This window comes from Hemiscyllium ocellatum, chromosome 4 (assembly GCF_020745735.1).
Source record: "Hemiscyllium ocellatum isolate sHemOce1 chromosome 4, sHemOce1.pat.X.cur, whole genome shotgun sequence".
Taxonomy (NCBI): Eukaryota; Metazoa; Chordata; class Chondrichthyes; order Orectolobiformes; family Hemiscylliidae; genus Hemiscyllium; species Hemiscyllium ocellatum.
The window spans coordinates 12,738,041-12,757,938 of record NC_083404.1 but is presented as its reverse complement, the minus strand read 5'-3'; the positions used below and the strand labels follow the sequence as shown (position 1 = coordinate 12,757,938).

Sequence of the window (19,898 nt, the reverse complement as noted above, 5' to 3'; positions counted from 1 at the left end):
CCAATGATTGGTCACTTCACCCAACCCACATCTACTGGAATCACACCTCCACACTCACTTCCCTCCAAGGCCCCAAGGGATCCTTCCATATCCACCACAAGTTCACCTGTACCTCCACACACATCATCTATTGCATCCGCTGCACCCGATGTGGCCTCCTCTATATTGGTGAGACAGGCCGCTTACTTGCGGAACGCTTCAGAGAACACCTCCGGGCCGCCCGAACCAACCAACCCAATCATCCCGTGGCTCAACACTTTAACTCTCCCTCCCACTCCACCGAGGACATGCAGGTCCTTGGACTCCTCCACCGGCAGAACACAACAACACGACAGCTGGAGGAGGAGCGCCTCATCTTCCGCCTGGGAACCCTCCAACCACAAGGTATGAATTCAGATTTCTCCAGTTTCCTCATTTCCCCTCCCCCCACCTTGTCTCAGTCGGTTCCCTCAAATCAGCACCGCCCTCCTAACCTGCAATCCTCTTCCTGACCTCTCCGCCCCCACCCCACTCCGGCCTATCACCCTCACCTTGACCTCCTTCCACCTATCCCACCTCCATCGCCCCTCCCCCTAGTCCCTCCTCCCTACCTTTTATCTTAGCCTGCTTGGCTCTCTCTCTCTTATTCCTGATGAAGGGCTTATGCTCGAAACGTCGAATTCTCTATTCCTGAGATGCTGCCTGGCCTGCTGTGCTTTGACCAGCAACACATTTGCAGCGTTAGTTAAGTCCTGTCTGGTTTGTTGTGCCCAGCATTGTTTGCTCTAACCTGCTGAAGGTGATATTCCTCGTGCTTAATGTCTTCCTCATCCACCATGGAAGACGGCTGCTACTCTCCCAGCTCTTCAGCAGCCATCATTATTTTTCCCTCTTTGAATGCTCTAATTGTGTATGATGCATGGAGGAAGAACGCCTCATCTTCTGCCTTGGGACCCTCCAACTACACGGGATCAATGTGGATTTCACCAGGTTCCCCATTTTCCCATCCCCCTACCCGATCCCAGTCCCAACCTTCCAATTCGGCAGTGCCCTCTTGAACGGTCCTACCTGTCCATCTTCCTTCCCCCATCTGCTCCACTCTCCTCTCCAACCTATCACTTTCATCCCCACCTCCATCTACCTATCACATTCCCAGCTACCTCCTGACCAGCTGTGCTTTTCCAGCTCCTTGACTATGGCACCACATCCCAGGACTATTTCTCTTTAGTATTTGCAAGTCAGATGAGAATGGACGACAACGCAGGTGACCATTCACGAGATCAGCCTGATAATCTGGCAGGGAATGGGGGGCCTCCAAACCCTCATGTTCCTTTCCTTTCTTTCGCCCCTTGTTGACCTCGTCAGACGTGAGCTTCCCCACACAACACTCTCAATTAAGTCTTCACCTTCACAACAATAACTGCAGTGATACAGAGTCCTGGCCCTGACCACCCCAACCTGCTGACTGGCCTATCCCAGACTATGGTCTGAGGATTGGATCCTTGCCTTGACTATGGCAGTACACCAGACTGAAGACAATCCCCTTTGACTTGTCGGAGCACCACACCCTTTGGCCTTTGGGACGTGGCTATTTGGTGAGTCACATGCAGTATGCACATAAGCTTTTGGCACATGCTGAAGGTGTGCATTGACAAAGCACGGAGCCAAACAGAAGCATGTCCAAGCCCTTTGACTGATCGCTGCTGACAACCATGACAAACTGCCTGGCTTTGTGTCTGTGAAAAACGGCAAGATATGATACAACTACTGTGAGATTTCAAGTTCTGAATGAGATGGCAAAGCTATGCAGAGATGCTTGGTGTCTCTGAGTAGGCATATAATATCCGAGTGCTAAGAGAGCAAGTGAAGATACTCACTGTGCACCCTGTTCCAATTGCTTCATCAATGACATTCCCTCCATCAGAAGGTCTGAAGGGAGATGCTTGATGATGATTGTAAAATGTGTGGTGCCTTTCATGATTCCTGTCATACTTAAGCAGTCCGTGTCCAAATGAAACAAGACTGGATTAAATAAAAAATCTCACAACACCAGGTTATAGTCCAACAGGTTTAATTGGAAGCACTAACTTTCTAATGCTGCTCCTTCATCAGGTGGTTGTAACCACCTGATGAAGGAGCGACACTCCGAAAGCTGATGCTTCCAATTAAATCTGTTGGACTATAACCTGGTGTTGTGATTTTTAACTTTTTGTACACCCCAGTCCAACACCAGCATCTCCATATCAAAACTGGATTATATCTCGTGGATGGTAACATTTGTACCACACAACTGGCAGGCAATGACCAACACAAAGGAAAGCTTGACACCATCCAGGACAAAATAGCCTGCTTGATTGCCATCAAATCCTCAAACTTCCACTCCTTCCTGCTCCTATGTTCTGTAGCAACAATACATACTAACTACAAAGTGCATTGCAGAAATTCACCAAAAGTTCCTTCGACATTATCTTCCAAACCAGCTCCTGGAAGGACAAGGGCGGCAGATATATGGGACACCACTTACCATCATGACTTGGCAATATATTACCTTTCCTTCACTGTCACTGATCAATATACTGGAACTCCCACTTTAATATTATTGTGGGTGTAGCTACACCAAACGGATTACAGCACGAAGGGTGGGCAAGGCCAGTGAAGCTCACATCCTCTGAATAATCATGGAAACAAATTAGCTAAGTAATGTTTGGTGGGGTTATGATGCCCTTTCTGTGCAGCCACTGCACTGGCTTTTTACCCTTTCATGCCTCTGGGAGTATGACCTTTTGGAAAACTGGGTATAATATCTTTCCAGCACTCACCAGTTTGTCAACTTGATTTTTTTTCTCTCTGCTAATCAAGTATGTTAACAAGGGCAACATAGTGGGCATAGGCCAAGTGTTTGCTTCTGTATTATGGCTCCTGTTCATTAAGCAACCAGCGATGATGAGTTTTCAATGGAAAACTAATGGAATTGATAGTTCCTTCAGAAACCTAGTTGATAATTAAAGATATTATCAAAGATAAACAATAGAAATGACTTTAAGTTGAATTTATTTCACTTTGACAGGATTCCTATATCATAATATCATTATTTTGGTACTTAAATGTTTACAGTGGGCATATTTTGATTTTAATTGTAGCATGATCAAGGTCCACTTTTGTTGAAGATAATTTATTAGATGTTGAAAGCAATATTTTGTTGAATAAAAGTATTACTATTCCAGGAAAAGTGATTAAATTACCTTAAGTAATGCCATTCCTTTTTTTTGTATTGATTATTTTATAATGCTTTTGTTGGTCCATAAAACAATATTTATGAAACTGGCATATATTTTTATCTTTATTCAAGATGGCTTGAAGGATTGGTTCATTGTAATTATTTGAGAAAATGCACAGTTTAATGGATTATGCACTTGATAGTTATGTCACGTAAATTGTATACAGATGAATTAATGCTCGTTAAATGGTAAAATCAATGAGGGATATCTTCCCTCTGTTGTGCATGTGACAAATATTATCATTGCTACGTTGTTGTTCAAACCATTTTGTTTAGATATGTATGAACTCCAACAGGGAGAACACTACTCAATTAGACAATTCCATATAAGTCAATAAACCAAGTATTTTTAAAAATTTGGCCAAGATGTTGCTGGCTAGACCAGCTATCCATTGTTCACTCCTAATTGTCCAGTGGATCTGGAGTCACGTATCGGCCAGATGAGGTAAGGATGGTCATTGTTGAGACTTCTTTAAATACAGAATTTTTATTGAATTTAAAATTCAAACTGGTGGGTTTTAAAATCCATGTCCTCAGAACTCGAGCCTGGAGATTCTGCAATACTAGTCCAGTGACATTACCACACCACCACCTCCCCGAAGTACAGGGTAAGAGATAAAATAATCCTGGCAGTATATTGCTGAAGTTTACTTCTGGTTTCTTTAATCTAGAACTGCACACGCGAGGGCCAAAGCTGATGCAGCAGATGGAGCTGCACAAGCTGCAAGCCAGGAATCGGACATTGCGAGGGGAGTTGCCAGGGAACTGTCGCCAACCTTCTGCCAGCCAGGTAAATGTCCACATCCAAACACCCAGAAAACTAATTCTACAAGAGAATTTAAACCCATGTTTTCAAAAATAGCAGTTCAGTACTTGGAAATTAAGAGACCTTAAATCCTTTATAAGTAAGCACACTTGCAATGATGTGGTACATGCATTTAAGGCAGCATTGGTTTAAATATTACTCATAAATATCATGATCTTTTATTCTATTTTTTCCGTTTTTATTCTAACTTCAAATTTTAAAACCTTGCATGTTTTCAGCATCACGCTCATAAGTGACAGGTAAATCTGGGTAATTGCTATATTGATAGCAGAAGTTACAAAGCAGTAGTCTGAGTTCTCATGTAATGATTCATGAAAACAGTTCCAACAGTTTATAAATAAACATTTAAATTGGATAATAGCCTTTACAACCTCAGGCACTGTTAGGAAAAGTGTTTTATTTATTGGTCAGTTGGCTTTGTAATTGTAGTGAAATTACTCATCTAACCTTGTCTCTGATGCGTGAAGTCATTCACATTAAAATCTCAAACCTTCAGTACTTATCCGGACATAGAAACATAGATTTTACCATTTGGAAGGAGGCCATTCGACTCATTGTGTCTGTACTGGCTCCAGAGACAGCTACCCAGCTATTCCCATTCTTCAGCCGTATCTCTGTAGCCCTCTAAATTCTGCATTTTCAAATATATATCAAGCTCTCTTTTGAAACTTTGTATGGAATCCACCTCCATTGCTTTCCCAAGCAGCCATTCCAAGATTCTAACAATTCTCTGGAGTAAAGAAGTTTCTCATCATCTCACTCCTAGCCCTCTTGCTAACAATCTTGAAATTGTGTCTCTTAGTGACTGACACATCAACTAATGGAAACAGAACATCCTTCTTTACCCTGTCAAAAATGTTTATAATTTTAAACAGCTGAATAAGGTTACCTCTTCATCTTCACTGCTCCAAGAAGAATGAGCCCAATTTCTGTCACATGGAGGCAATTGTGGTAAACACATATATCTAGTCCGTATTATAAACTTCATTACAAAATCTTCTTTTGCTTACATCATGGATAATAAATGCTGGTCTGGACATCACTGCCCACATTTCGTGCGTGAATAAATATTACTGATACTATTTATAGCAATAGGAAATGTGCTTTTTAATTTATGAAACTTCATGGGGTCTTTCATCGGAGTACTTTTACCACAACATATTTTTGTTGTGTCTCCTCAACTGAAGCTATTGATGTCAACTGGAGGGATGATTTGACTTCTGTCCCTGAGATGACAATGGCAACAAGTGCACGGGAATGCCACCAACTGTTAACTCCCCTCTGAGTCACATTCCATCCTAACTTGGAAATGGGTCACAGTCTGTTCACCGTCACTGAGGCACAACTCCTGGAACTCTCTTCCTTATCAGGCCTGCAAGTATTTCCATCCGACAGGCTGCAGCACTTCAAGAAAGCAATTCCCTACCATCTTAAGAGCAGTTTTCAATGGGCAATATATTCTGACCTTGCCAGTGATGCCCATATCCCTTGAATTAGTTTTTAAAACATTTAACAGGTATGGGAATCTGCATTAACTTTGGGGGCTGAAATCACGGGTGCACCAGTCAAAGCAACTGACATTCCATCTAGCCAAGATACCCAGTAGGTTTGAACTCTTGTACCTCATTTTGAACACGTCAGACATGATTCTTCACCACTGGTCAAAAGCAGAATGTCATAGAGGGTCAGGCCATCACTGGAGACCCATGGAAATGATTCCTGACAGCATGAGTGAGAAAGGAGACTAGCTGGAGAGGACAGCAGTTGGAATATGGAGTGATTAAAAGCAGAGGAAATCCACAGCATCTCTGCACTCTTGGAAGAGCCCCTTTCCACTACCGAGCCACAAAAATTTGACCCAAAAGTATTTCTTTCAGTGCTGTTTCTGATCACTCTGTACATGGACTCTAGTTATGTTATGGGGGCATGTTGAGTTCAGGTTTCCCATAATGAGGAATCTTATCCTGCCCCTTTCCCCTACTCATGTAAACTGGATCAGTCAGAACTGAGGGTGGGACTTCTAGATTAGAGGTCCCATTTCCATTTGGACAAGCTGTAGTCTCCAAAATCACAGGGTCCCAATCTCCAGTTTAATCTGACACTCACTCTAGCTAATTTAATGTCCATTTTGTTTATATAAACTGCTCATGTATATTTGACCGATGAGAATGACTTTATAGTTCATGAGAAATAAGTGTTGTTGATATTTCTTAATAGTGAAACAATAAAAAGGAATAATAAAGCACAAATGATTTGCATTTATTTATCTTTTAGTAACCTCTCATGGCAATTCTAATGAATTTTTTTGTGAAATAAGCAAGCAATAATTTCATACCAAATGATTGATATACCATATACAAACTTTAATATAAAAGCTAACCAAAAACAAAAAGAAATTTGCTATTGAAATGTCAACAATACTTCTATTTTCCATAGTGAGATAGATGGATATTTAAACCAAATTACATTTGGAGACACATTACAGTCCCACACGGCTCACTAACATTAAAATATAGACCTCAGGCAATGAAGCTGAATAGGATAAGGTTAGGCAGCTCTGTCACATCCTTGAGCTAAGATGAACTTTATGTAGTATTCTTGCCCTACCACAGGGGTTATATATTACTACTCAGAATGCAGAGTAGGTAAAATGAGACCTCATCAGCTTTCAAGTACCACGCAGAATAATTGTAAAGCTTTTGAGCTGAGTAAGACAGTATTGGTTAAAAAACAGAGTCTGATTTTAATATTAAAATTCATTTAAAGTTGTTCTTAAAATCAAAGGTCACCTTTCACAAAAAACATATAAAATTGGCATGAGACAATGTAAAATCAGAATTCTATTAATGGAACATTTGTCTCTCATACCTCCAGAACTCCATGTTCAAACCTGGTCTGTCTTTTGATGCTTGCTTTGTGGTGTTAAAAGATTTACAAATGAAGGTTAGAAACCAATTTCTTTCGGTTAACGGAAAGTTATGCAGCACAGTACATTCGTGATATTGGGCCGCACGCCTCAGGTGGCACGCCTGTAGCTTCACGTGCTGCGTTCACTGTGAGAGCAATGTCCCACTGAGGATGCGGAAGGAAAGGATCAGCCCTTGTACCTGAACTCTTCTGCACTTTGGACAGATGGAAAACTCACAAACAGTCTGAACAGAATGCACACACTGTTTGCCAATTGCACCATAACTTTAAAGGAACAACAGCACTGAATCAGTTCATCCGACAGACCAGGTGGGGGGGAGGAAATAGACATGAGAGTATGTAAATCACTGGAAGTAGAAAATAAAAAAGGAAGAATTGTGTAACAATTGGCTGTTCACTTGAGGCCAATCCAACTGGTTAGTCAGGTTATGAATTGCTGTTGGTGGTATTCCTACTCCCCATTACCACAACCACCTCTGGCCAAATTGACTTCAAGGACATTCTGAAGCATCCTAATCAGATTTATGGAGATAAAGGGCAGTACGGTGGCTCAGTGGTTAGCACTGCTGCCTCACAATGCCAAGGATCTGCGTTCAATTCCACCCTCAGGCAACTGTCTGTGTGGAGTCTGCACATTCTCTGCATAGGTTTCCTCACACAGTCCAAAGATGCACATGTTAGATGGATTGGCCATGGAAATTGACCATTGTGCACAGGGGTGTGTAGGCTAAGTGGATGAGTCATGGGAAATGCCACTGTTACAGGATAGGGTGGGTCTGGTTGGGACATTCTTCGGTGGGTTGGTGTTGACTAAATGGGCTGAATGGCCTGTTTCCACACTGCAGGGAATTTTATATAAAACATTGCAAGCACAAGATTAGAAAGAATTTCTGCCAGTTTACTTTTCTTCCAAATACAATTCACCCAAAGTTGTAGCCAAACTAGCACAAAGATTACAGAGTTTAAAATGTAAAGTTAATTTCTGCAATTTTTTTTAGCCATCTCTTTCTTGAAAAAAATCAAGGTTGGAAACCAGTGTAACTAATAAATTCATGAGGCCCGAGAACAAAACAGGTGAAAGTGTGTAGTGTAGGTGCTGGAGATTATAGTCAAGTATGTGGTGCTGGAAAAGCATAGCAGGTCAGGCAGCAACCAAGGATCCGGAGAATCGATGTTTCAGGCAAAAGATAAAGGGCTTTTGCCCAAATTGTCAATTTTTCTTGCTCCTTGGATGCTGTCTGACCTGCTGTGCTTTTCCAGCACCACACATTTGACCCTAGAACAAAATAATCAACATCATAGGTTTCACCAGTAGTATCTGTTTGTGCACCTTCAAAGTGACTGTTATAATTGCATTTGATTTTGATATAAGGCACAAATAAATACGTTTTGAATGATTGCTTTTTCAGTTTACAAAGGCATTGAATATAGGTGAGATGATGGCCTAGTGGTATTACCGCTAGGCTGTTAATGCAGAGACACAGGTAATGTTTTGGAGGTCTGGGTTCGATTCCAATTCAATTATTTGAAGTAACATCTGGAATTCAGAATCTAATGGTGACCATGAACTGTTGTGAATTCTTTGGGAAAACCCATTTGCGTTGCTAATGTACTTAAGGGAAGGAAGCTGCCATCCTTATCTGGTCAGGCCTACATGGTGACTCTTAACTGTCCTCTGGGCATTTAAGGATTGGCAGTAAACACTGGCCTAGCCAACACACCTACCACCCTGTGAATAAATGAGGTGGAGGTGCTGATGTTGGGCAGGGGTACACAAGATCAGAAGTCACACGACACCAGGTTATAGTCCAACAGGTTTATTTGTCCTCACCTGACAAAGGAGCAGCGCTCCAAAAGCTTGTGATTTCAAATAAACCTGCAGGACTATAACCTGGTGTCATGTGACTTCTGTAAATGAATGAATGAATGAATGAATGAATTAATTAATTAATTAATTAAAGAAATAACGGGTGGAAGTGGGGAGTGTAGGTAAAGAACATGGAAGGAGGTGCTCAGGCTCCAAACTGATCTTCCAATGAGTCCTGTGGGCTGCAGAGTCCGCAGACGGAAAATGAGCTGCTGTACTTCCAGCTTGTGCTGAACTTCACTGGAGCACTGCAGCATATCCGAAACAGAGAAGTTGGTCAGGGAACACAGTGGTGTGTTGAAGTGGCAGGCAACTGGAAGCTCAGGATCAGTTTTAGGTGTTCTGTAAAGTGGCCACCCAGTCCTCATTTTTTTCTCCCCAGTGTCGAAGAGGCCACACTGTGTGCAGTAAATACAGTGGATTAGTTTGAGTGAAGTGCAGGTATATTTGCTGCTTTACCTGCAAGTTGTATTTGAGGCCTTGATGAGGAGAAAGGAAGCAAATGGGACAGGTGTTGAACCTTCTGCGATTGCATGGGAAGGTGTTGGGAATGGACGAGGAGGAGGCCAGAGGGAATGGTCCCTGCAAAATGCTGACTAGGGAGGGGAGGAGAATATGTGTCTGGTGGTGACATCCTGTTGGATTTGGCAGTATTGTCTGCTTTATGATCCTTTTGGATGTGGATGCTGGTGGGTGGAAAGTGAGGACCGAGGTGTCCCTTTCGCTATTGTGGGAGAGAAGAGAAGGATAGGGCAAGAGTGTGGGAACTTGTGGTTTAAATCATTATAGTTTTTACGCAAAACTTACTCCCAATTACCAGTTGCATCCAAAATGAAACTCTTTACCTGTATTTATTGGATTTACAATAAAACTACAACAGAATTGCACTAATTCTTTCAGAGGAGCCCAAGTGGACAAGGAAAAGTGATTCATGCGAACAAGTTTCTATGGTAATTAATAGTTTATATTGGATAATTAAAACATTAAACTGATTAGAAACTTGTCATACCAGGACGAGGTGATGGCCTAGTGCTATTATCACTGAACTATTAACCTAGAGACCCAGATATTTTTTCCCCACAATGGCAAATGGTGAAATTTGAATTCAATTAAGAAAAGTCTATTGATGACCATGAATCCATTGCTGATTGTCGAAAAAGCCCATCTGGTTCCCGAATATCCTTTAGGGCAAAAAATCCGCCTTCCTTACCTGGTCTGGCCTACATGTGACTCCAGGCCCACTGCAATGTGATTGACTCTTAACTGCCCTCTGGGCAATAAATGCTGCCAAACTGGCAATGCCCTCATCCCATGAATGAGTAGAGAAAAAGAAATACCAGTATCACATTTAATTTGTGAAAAAAGGGAAGGATGGGGAATCACTTCAGCTTCCGCCTAAATTTGAACTTAACGTCGATGATCTTGTAGTGACATTTCTAATGAGTCTGGACAAGTTTATTACTTCTGTAGATCTGTTTATACCATGAACTATGACCAGCTTGGGCTTAGGACTGCAGCTCATACAGTGAAATGTATATTTTGCTCTGTACTTTTTCCTCTTAATATCTTACTCGTATCATAACAATACGGTAATATGAAAAATGCTTTGATTTTATAGCAACTTAATTATCATGGAAAGGATATTCATTCCTTGCTGACAAAGTAATTGGGACGTTTCACAGTAGTTACAAAATAATTCATGCATGAGGACAAAGAAAAACACTCTTATTGGATGCAAATTCACTGAAGTATGCAGCCTTTATTAATTCTTTGAGTGACCAGTATTTGCCATAACCTAAAGGAACTGATTGGTGCATGAACTGCACAGGGAGTCTTGGAGAAAAGAAATATTACATGTAAAGCAGATTGAGGTAGTGGTGAAAGCTGGGATGAGGGGCTATCTAAATTCAGTTGGGCCTGAGTTATGAGATAAATGAGAGAATGCAGACTGTATCCCAGCTGTAAAAAGATAGTGTGTTATCTTCAGCACCGCCTCAGTAACTTTATACTCCGTCTTTCCCGCTGTCTAAGATTACCAAGCTGTCTTCAGTTACAAATGTTCAGAATCCTTGGTTGGTAATCACGTCCAAACTATACTAGGTCAAATAAATGCTAGATAACCTGATAGAAATGCTGGAGCATTGAGAAATATTTAGGGTTAATATATCAAGCAAATACTTCCAGATGGCACTTTAATGCTGCTGTCCATTTTCTCTAACACTAACCATTCTATTTTTTCCAGTGTTTCATAATGTTTAGACATCATTATAGACTGCCGTGTTTCTAATTGGTTTCTAGGACATCTGTACCTAGGATGGATTGTCACAAAAACCTATTTAGTCCCAGCAGTTAGATAAGGCCAACATCATTATCAATCCCATGTAGATTGATTCAGTACCACCCAGCTTTAACTCACAGCCAAAGTCAGAGAGCCTGGTTAGCTCAACTGGTAATCTCTGAGTCACTGAGTAACAATTTAATGAGATAGTGATTAAGTAATCCAGACGCCCTGTCAAAAGACCTGAAGATATGCGTTTAAATACAACCACTAGACCTGGTGGAATTTAAGTTCAATTAATAGATTCCACCTGGTTCACTGATGCCTTTAGGGATCTGGCATCCATACCTGGTGTGGCCTACATGTGACTCCAGACCCATCAAAATGTTGATGGCCTAGCATGTCAGCTAGTTCAACGGCAGTTATGAAAAACAGCAAACCAGATCCCAAGTAAGAATAAAGTGTGGCCAAAAATCAAGACAGATTGGAACCAGCCAGCCATGTTTTATATTGATATCATTACAAAGATACCTTTTCAAAATCTGCACAAATTGAAGGCTTGAACATATTTGGCTTCACAGTCTGTCAGTTTACTCAGTTACCTAAACCATATGGGACACAAATGTCAGTGGTGTCATCTGTCGGACAGCCCTGCAAACCAATGGGTGTTGTGAACTGCAGGAGGCCAGCTAATTTTATAATTGAGCAGTCGTGCTTTGCAAGATCAGCAACAAATAAAATACATCCTGTGTTATACTGAAGAATAAGGAGTAAAGCACCCAGAATGATGACTTCAAGCAAACATCTGTGTTTGCTCGGAGAAAACCAGTCCTGTAGTGACAAACGGAATTGAACAGTGAGGTCAGTAAATTGTACGAACATTGTAAGATCCTTTGGGACCATGGAAAGGCTGAACGTTGCTCAGTGCATACCAACAGCACCAGGTTATGGCTTTTCTGCAAGTATCCATTTTTCTTATTCAATTTGTGGAGAAAACATGCTATGAAATCCTATTTTGTTTTACTCTAGGACGCTGCTGATGAAATCTGTCTATCTACTCTCTCGGTGATAGCAATGACCACATGTTTATTATGTGATAGGATGCCCTAGAAGGTAGACTCCCTAGATGATGAGCACTGAGCACTACATTTTGACTTAGTAACCATTGGTGGTTAGTGGTAATACCATCATTAGTTTCAGCTTACCAATGCTACAATTAAATTCCCATCCATCAGTTCAACAACAGGACTGATATGCAGTTTCAGAGATCTAGAATTCAGCAAATGTTTGGCCGTTTCTCTCCGGGTGCTTAATTTGGGTTCAACATAGACAATGTCCCAGGCACGTGACATAGAGTTACTAGTGTGTGGTTAGTGAGTCATTAGCACCAGTGGTTAGTAAGTCACAACTTAGTGCTCAATGCTCATCATACAAGGAGTCTACCTTCTAGGATATCCTAACATTTAGTAAACATACGGTCATGCTATCACTAAATCCCTTTTACTTTGTAATGGTAACTCAGCTCCAAATAGTTGGGTACCTTTACTGTTAAAGTCTGAGAATTCAGCTAGACTAATCTTTAGTTTTGGTGTCACCCTTGTCTCACTGGTAAGTTGCTCACCTGCATCAGAATGTGTAAGCCACAGTTGATAAACTTGAGTGTAAAATCTAGACTGGCGTTCCAGTGTGGTACTGAGGGGATGCAAAATATTTGGAGGTGCCATCGTTGTTGAGATGTTAAACCAAGGTTTTGTTTGCAAAAAAAATTCCACATAAGTGGCACGGTAGCTCGGTGGTTAGCACTGCAGCCTCACAGTGCCAGGGACCTGGGTTCGATTCCGGCCTCTGGTAACTGACTGTGTGGAGTTTACATATTCTCCCTGTGTCTGCATGGGTTTGCTCTGGATGCTCTGCTTTCCTCCCACAGTCCAAAGATGTGCAGGTTGGGTGAATTGGCCGTACTAAATTGCCCATAGTGTTAGGTGCATTAGTCAGGGATAAATGTTGGGTAATGGGTCCGGGTGGGTTACTCTTCAGAGGGTCGGTGTGGACTTGTTGGGCCGAAGGGCCTGTTTCCATACTGTTGGGAATCTAGTCTAATACTTTTCAAAAGGAAAACAAAAGATTTTTCTCTGGTCTTGGGCTTCTACTTATCCCTCAGTCATCATCACTGAAACAATTTATCTGGTCGTTATCACAGTGCTGTTTGTGAGAGAGGTTGCAGGGTGCCAATTAGCTCTTGCATTTCTTGCATGACAAAGTCAGAAGTCACACGATACACCAAGTTATAGTGCGACAGGTTTATTTGAAATCACAAGCTTTCAGAACACTGCTTCCTCGTCCAGTGAAGTGAAGACTTATCTAACGAATGAGCAGCGCTCTGAAAGTTTGTGATTTCAAATAAACCCGTCGGACTATAACCTAGTGTCATGTGACTTCTGACTTTGTCCACCCCAGTCCAACACATTTTGTACATGACAACACTGACCATTCTTCAAAATATATTTTCATTTATGGTAAATATATTAATGGAAAAGCACTTTGGAACATCTCAAAGTTATGAAAGGTATTTTTTTAAAAAAAGCAAGTTTTTATTTTAGTTTATGAATAAGCTCACTTTTAAGCAACCAGTGAAGTCTTGTACTTTGCAAATCTACTTCAAATCAAATGCATTTTTCTTCTTTGTGAACATGGAAACCGTTTTCCTGCTACATCACTTTATTTGTTCCAGTCTATATGAAAAATGACCTTCGTTCGTTAGTGCCACATAACATTTGTTATAAATGAAAATGGAGGGAGAAGTAGTGGTTGCAAACTTAGAGAGTGAATTAATTTAAAATTATTTGGAAACATCGATTAATTTTGGATTTGTTCTTTATATAAGACACAAAATCATCCTCGCATTACTTGCCAACAGAATAATAGTGTAACACATAATATTTTTAAGAAGCTATTTTGAAAAACCCGAGTGTAAAATCTAGACTGGCGTCCCAGTGTGGTACTGAGGGAATGCTGCATTTTTGGAGCCACCATCTTTGTTGAATGGTAAACCAAAGCTTTGTTTGCAAAATTATTCCACAATACCTTTGAAAAGGAAAACAAAAGATTTTTCACTGCTCTTTGGGCTTCTATTTATCCCTCAGTCATCATCGCTGAAACAATTTATCTGGTCGTTATCATAGTACTATTTGTGAGAAAGTTTGCATCTTGCAGATTTGCTCTTACACTAATAAGGGCTTCTTTCCCTTTGTTATACAGTGTCTGTTATATTTTTCAGCTATCTTTGTTTTTTGTGCATCAAGATTCAAGAAAGCTGGTGACTTGAACAAAAATAACTCCTCATTATTCTCCTTTCACTCCTTGCAGCAACTCCTGTCAGCTGGGACCAAATGAGGACTGCCGATGCTGGAGATCAGAGTCGAGAATGTGGTGCTGGAAAAGCACAGCAGGTCAGGCAGCCTCTGTGGAGCAGGAGAATCGATGTTTTGAGCATAAACTCTTCATCAGAAGTCTGTGCTTTTCCAGCACCACACTCTTCAACTCCTCTCAGCTGCTTATATTTTCCCATGCCCCACTCCCCCAGTCAGAATTTCTCTACGGCATCCAAACTAAGCTGAGATGGGTCATTCAAGGAATGAAATCAGTCTTGGGCATTGCATCATTTGAAATTCTGTATTCCATCCCACCCCAATTGTCTTGTCCATTCATTCAAATGGAATTTGAGAAATGGACAGGTTGTAAAATGTCTGCAAATTTGCTGTCACCATTTTGTGCTCCTATGCAAGACCAGTGTTAGCCCAAAGCAGCAAGGGATTTTGGGAATGAAGCCAATGTACCAACACACTACTTGACTGTGTATTGGTAAACACTTTGCATTGGATCTATGCAATATTATAAACAATGCGAAAAACCAAGAAGTAATGCATTGTAATTTCTTCAACTGTAGGGAACGATAGAAGGGGGCATATTTTGGTGGCTTTTCAATTAGTGTAAATCTATTTGAATCCAAAAAACAAGCATTTCCACCCCCTAACATTTGTCATCTTTCCTTTTTGAATGCTGATAAAAATGATCATTTTTCTTCTCAATGATACTAGACACAGTAGTTAAACAGAACTGACTAATGCATGTGGAAAGCTACGTAAGTATAAGTAAACGATCTGAGATGGGTCCAGTTTGGATTCCAAGGAAATCAACATATTATTAATTCTAAAGTAGAAATGGCAGCTGATATAAAATGGCAGGGGATTACCCTAAATAATTTTACCTTTGAAAGAATGACCTTTACTTGCTGTCAATTTACATAGTTCCAGTTACAGCTGATGAAACTTCATACAGATAGTGAAGCGACATTAATATGAACTATATTAGGCAAGTACAGGTCTTCAATGACGGCTAGCGGAGACATAGCTGAAATCCCATAGAGTTGGAACCCATCTGGGAGGATGCTACTGATAAACTTCAGCTCAGTGAGAATCTGCAGCAGCTGTACATTCTTTCTCTTTCAAACTTGATACAGTGCCCACTGAAAACAAATAGTAAACCATTTTCAGTGCAATCTAACTCAGTCCTTTGAATTTCAATTTGTACTTCAGAGTTGAAATTCTGTAGAGGCAAACTTCTACTTGCAACCATTGTGATGGGCAAGTGTGGCAGTTATCAGAAACCTCATTCACACATTTGTGTCCATTATAAAATGTCAGGGAATACATACATTTGGCTGCTGGTAACTGGCCATAATTTAGCAAACATGTAAATCAAAGAGAGCAGACAAATTTTCAGAGTTGGTCTGAATTTGTGTTTCATGATGTTGGTTAGACTTTAGTTCTCAGCAGTATTCAATTGAATTGACGTGGTCTGTCTGTTAAATACAACCTGAAAGAATTGTGGATGCTGAAAATCAGCAACAAAAACAGAAATTGCTGGAAAAGTTCAGCAGGTCTGGCAGCATCTGTAGATAGAAAGCAAAGTTAACATTTTAGGAACCTTCCTCAGAACAGGCAATGGTCTGGAGTTAGTTTTGCATTTAGCAACAAGTTGTGAATATTGGTTAGCCTGCTGGAATTACCTTCACAATTTAGTTCACTAGACATGTGTGTTCTTAACTAAAAATTATCAGTACTTGGTGGCTAGAGTTCTTCCTTCAGTCTTTGGTGAGTAAACAACTATTTAATTACTTGGTTTCTTCAAAATTGAGCAAGTTCAAACATAAATGCTTTCAGTGTCAAGGGCTGAAAGTTCTCAATGTTATTAAAGAAGGAAGCAAGGGATAAAGCAGGAACCTGGAGGCCAGTTCATCCATCGTCGGGGACAGGAAAGCTACTGCAAATAATTCTGATGGCCAGAGTTAATCTTCATTTGGAGAGGCAGGGGTTAACCAAGAACAGTCCACGTGGTTTTGTTAAGGGGTGGTCATGTCTGACCAACTTGATTGAAGTTTTTGAAGAGCTGTAGTCCACTTTGACTTCTGAAAGGCTTTTGATAATGGGATCAAAGGAAATTTGGCAAATTAGATCCACAATTGGCTGAATGCCAGGAAGCAGAGGGAGATGGTTGAGAGAGAATTTCCAACTGGAGGCCTTTGTCGAATGGAGTCCTACAAGAGTTAATGTTGTGGCCCATTTAGTTTGTGGTTCATACGAATGGTTTAGACTTGAATGTAGGAGAGTTGATCAATAAGTTTAAGAATAATACAAAAATTGGTGGGGTGATAAATAGTGCGGAGGATAGCCTCAGATGACAAGAAGATGTGGACAGGGTGGTCAAATGAGCTAATCAGGGCCAATGGTTTTCAATCCAGATAAATGTGAGGTGATGCCTTTGGGCAGGGCAAACAAGGCAAGGGAATGTATAATGAACGCTTGGCCTGTAGGAAGCAGCAAAGATCAGAGGGATCTGTGTGTGCATGTACATTAGCCCCTTTAAAGTATCATAACAGGTGGATAAAGTGGTTTAAGACCAGGGAGGTTATACTGGAACTGCATAAAATATTGGTTAGGCCACTGCTAGGGGTTTGTGTGAAGTTCTGGAATACACGTTATTGGAGTGATGTGATCGCATTGGAGAAGGTGCAAAGGAGATTTACGAGTTTGTTGCGTGGGCTGAAGAGATTCAGTTTTAAGAGAGATTAGTTGGCCTGGAGTTGTTTATCTCAGAGCACAGGAGACTGAGAGGGGACATGATTGAGATGTACAAAATTGGAGCAGACAACAAGGTGATGTGATGGTTGCTCAGGAACTGGGTGAATGAGAACAGTTTCCCAAGGAAGAGGAGAAGGGATAATGGGGACGAAGAAGCTTTCTTTGTGCCTGAAAGAGCCCAATTGATCTGGGTGCAACAAGACAGAGAGGAGCTGATTTACATCCGGGTTCCAGTACAGCTGGCTGCAGCAGGCAGTCGTGGAACTTAAATAGTTGTTGGTCATCATGGCAGCTTTTATGTGCAGTATGGGGAAGAACTGCAGCTTCTAGTAACTTTGGTTTGTGTTGTGTTTTGATAACTCTAAATAAAAGCTCCTCTGAAATAGTCCAAATGCCTGCCTGCCGATGTCCAGTGGGGCACTGTCAATGAAAAGGTGCTGGTCTGCAATAGATATTGGGAACACATTAAGAGGGTGATTTGGAGAGTGTGGTGGGGTGGGTGTGGCTAAGGACTGGTACGCTATGTGGCCTGGTGATTATACAGTGACTGGGGCAAGGAGGAGGAGTACAGTGTGCCGGGAATTGGAAGGCAATGTGGAGTGCAGTGTGCCTTGAAATGAAGTATAATGTGCCAGGAAACATCCACCATGTGAGCAGCCTGTGTTACATTGCTGGTGAAGGGAAACTTTGGAATGCCAGTGCTTGGCCAAGCATTCAGCTGGGGTTTATAGATGACGCCGATGCCAGGTCAGTCTGGTGAGTGTCAGAATCAGGCTAACATCAGACAACAGATACGCAATAGGGCCATGGTACGAGGTTACTGAGGTAGATTCAGGATGATGCAATGAGAAAATCCATTAAGACTAATGGAGAGAAACCCTCGATGATATTATCACAGCCATAATATCGTAAAATTCAATCCTTTATTGCACTGTTTGGGACAGTCTATGTCAGCTGTACTTTGAAATGCACCTGAAACGTTGATTATACCCGAAGCAGTTCTGGGATTCATTTCCTAATTGTAAATCCCAAACTCTCTTCACTTCACAAAATTATCACTAGCTTTTCTGTCCTTATTTCTCTTAATTGCAGTTCTACTTTTGTACTTTTGCCTGTGACCTGTATGTAGCCGATCTCTCCAATTTGTTGGCATCATGTTGTCTACTTTCTCTCTCATTGCCAATTGCCTCCTTTCTATTACAATTGAATGTTTTCCTAGGATTTTTTTAGTGCCTCCATCAATCATTAGAAATCTATCTGTATTTGATACTTTGGCACAGGCCAACAACTGAAATGCCAGCACAGAACGGGGAATTTCCAAATGAAATTTCTACAAGCAACCCAGTGAATTTTATCATGCACTTTTTCACAGTACAATCCTCATCTCCCTAACTTGACAAAATCTGACCGCGCCTCATAAGTTGGTCAATAGATTATCTTTTTGATAATATTTATCCATGTCAGTTAAAAATCCACCCAGTCTTCATCTGTGTTCTGCTTCAATTCCAAATAAAAGCGTTGCTTCTTATCTTGTTTCTATATTAGTAACAAAAGTGCACAGGCCATTCCTTGTTCCTTCTTTGGTGAAGAAGTAACCTAGCTCCACATTGCAACTTCACCCTTTCACTGGTCATAGGCCCATTTTCAAAAAAACAGGGATGGAAATCATACACTAAAACTTTCCATTGTGTCTCAACCATCCTCTGCTATCACTGTTAAGCACTAGAAGAGAACTGCCTTTTTTAAATCAGACTCCATGTCCATATGTTTAGTGAGAGCTTCATTTCAGGTAAGCCATAAAACTTAGGAGCAGAAGTAGACCGTTCAGCCCATTGACTCTGTTCTGCCATGTAATGAGACCAGATAATCCTCACTCAAGCAGTTGATGTGGTGTGTATGGATTTCAGTAAAGCATTTGATAAGGTTCCCCACAGTAGGCTATAGCGGAAAATAGATCCCTGAAAGTTGCCACCCAGGTTGATTGGGTTGTTAAGAAGGCATACAATGTGTTTGCTTTCATTTGTAGAGGGTTTGAGTTTTGGAGCCATCAGACCATGTTGCTGCTGTATAAAACTCTGGTGCGGCCGCACTTGGAGTATTGCATACAGTCCTGGTCACTATTATAGGAAGGATTTGGAAGCTTTGGAAAGGGTGCAGAGGCGATTTACCAGGATGTTACCTGGTTTGGAGGGAAGGTCTGATGAGGAAAGGCTCAGGAACTTGAGGCTGTTTTTGTTAGAGAGAAGATGGTTAAGAGGTGAGTTAATAAGGCATATAAGTTGATCAGAGGATTAGATGGGACAGACAGTGAGCCTTTTTCCTCAGATGATAATGGCTAAAATGAGGGGAAGTAGCTTTAAATTGAGAGGTGATAGATATAGGACAGATGTCAGAGGTAGTTTCTTTACTCAGAATAGTAAGGGCACAAAATGCCCTGTCTGCAGCAATAGTGGATTCACTAGCATTGAGGGCTTTTAAATGGTCATTGGATAAACATATGGATGATAATGGAATAGTGGAGGTTACATGGGCTTTAGATTGGTTTCACATATTGGTGCAACACTGAGGGCCAAAGGGCCTGTACTGCTCTGGAATGTTGTATG

General features: G+C 41.1%; 1 protein-coding gene across 2 annotated transcripts in view; it reads left to right on the top strand.

Moving 5' to 3' along the window:
• Nucleotides 1–19,898, top strand: part of jph1b (junctophilin 1b) — a 113,247-nt gene that overhangs the window by 64,808 nt on the left and 28,541 nt on the right. For both annotated transcript variants that reach the window (XM_060822789.1, XM_060822788.1), the window contains exon 3: nt 3,928–4,046. In XM_060822789.1, coding sequence (XP_060678772.1) covers nt 3,928–4,046 — 119 coding nt within the window. The remainder of the gene's footprint in view (nt 1–3,927; nt 4,047–19,898) is intronic.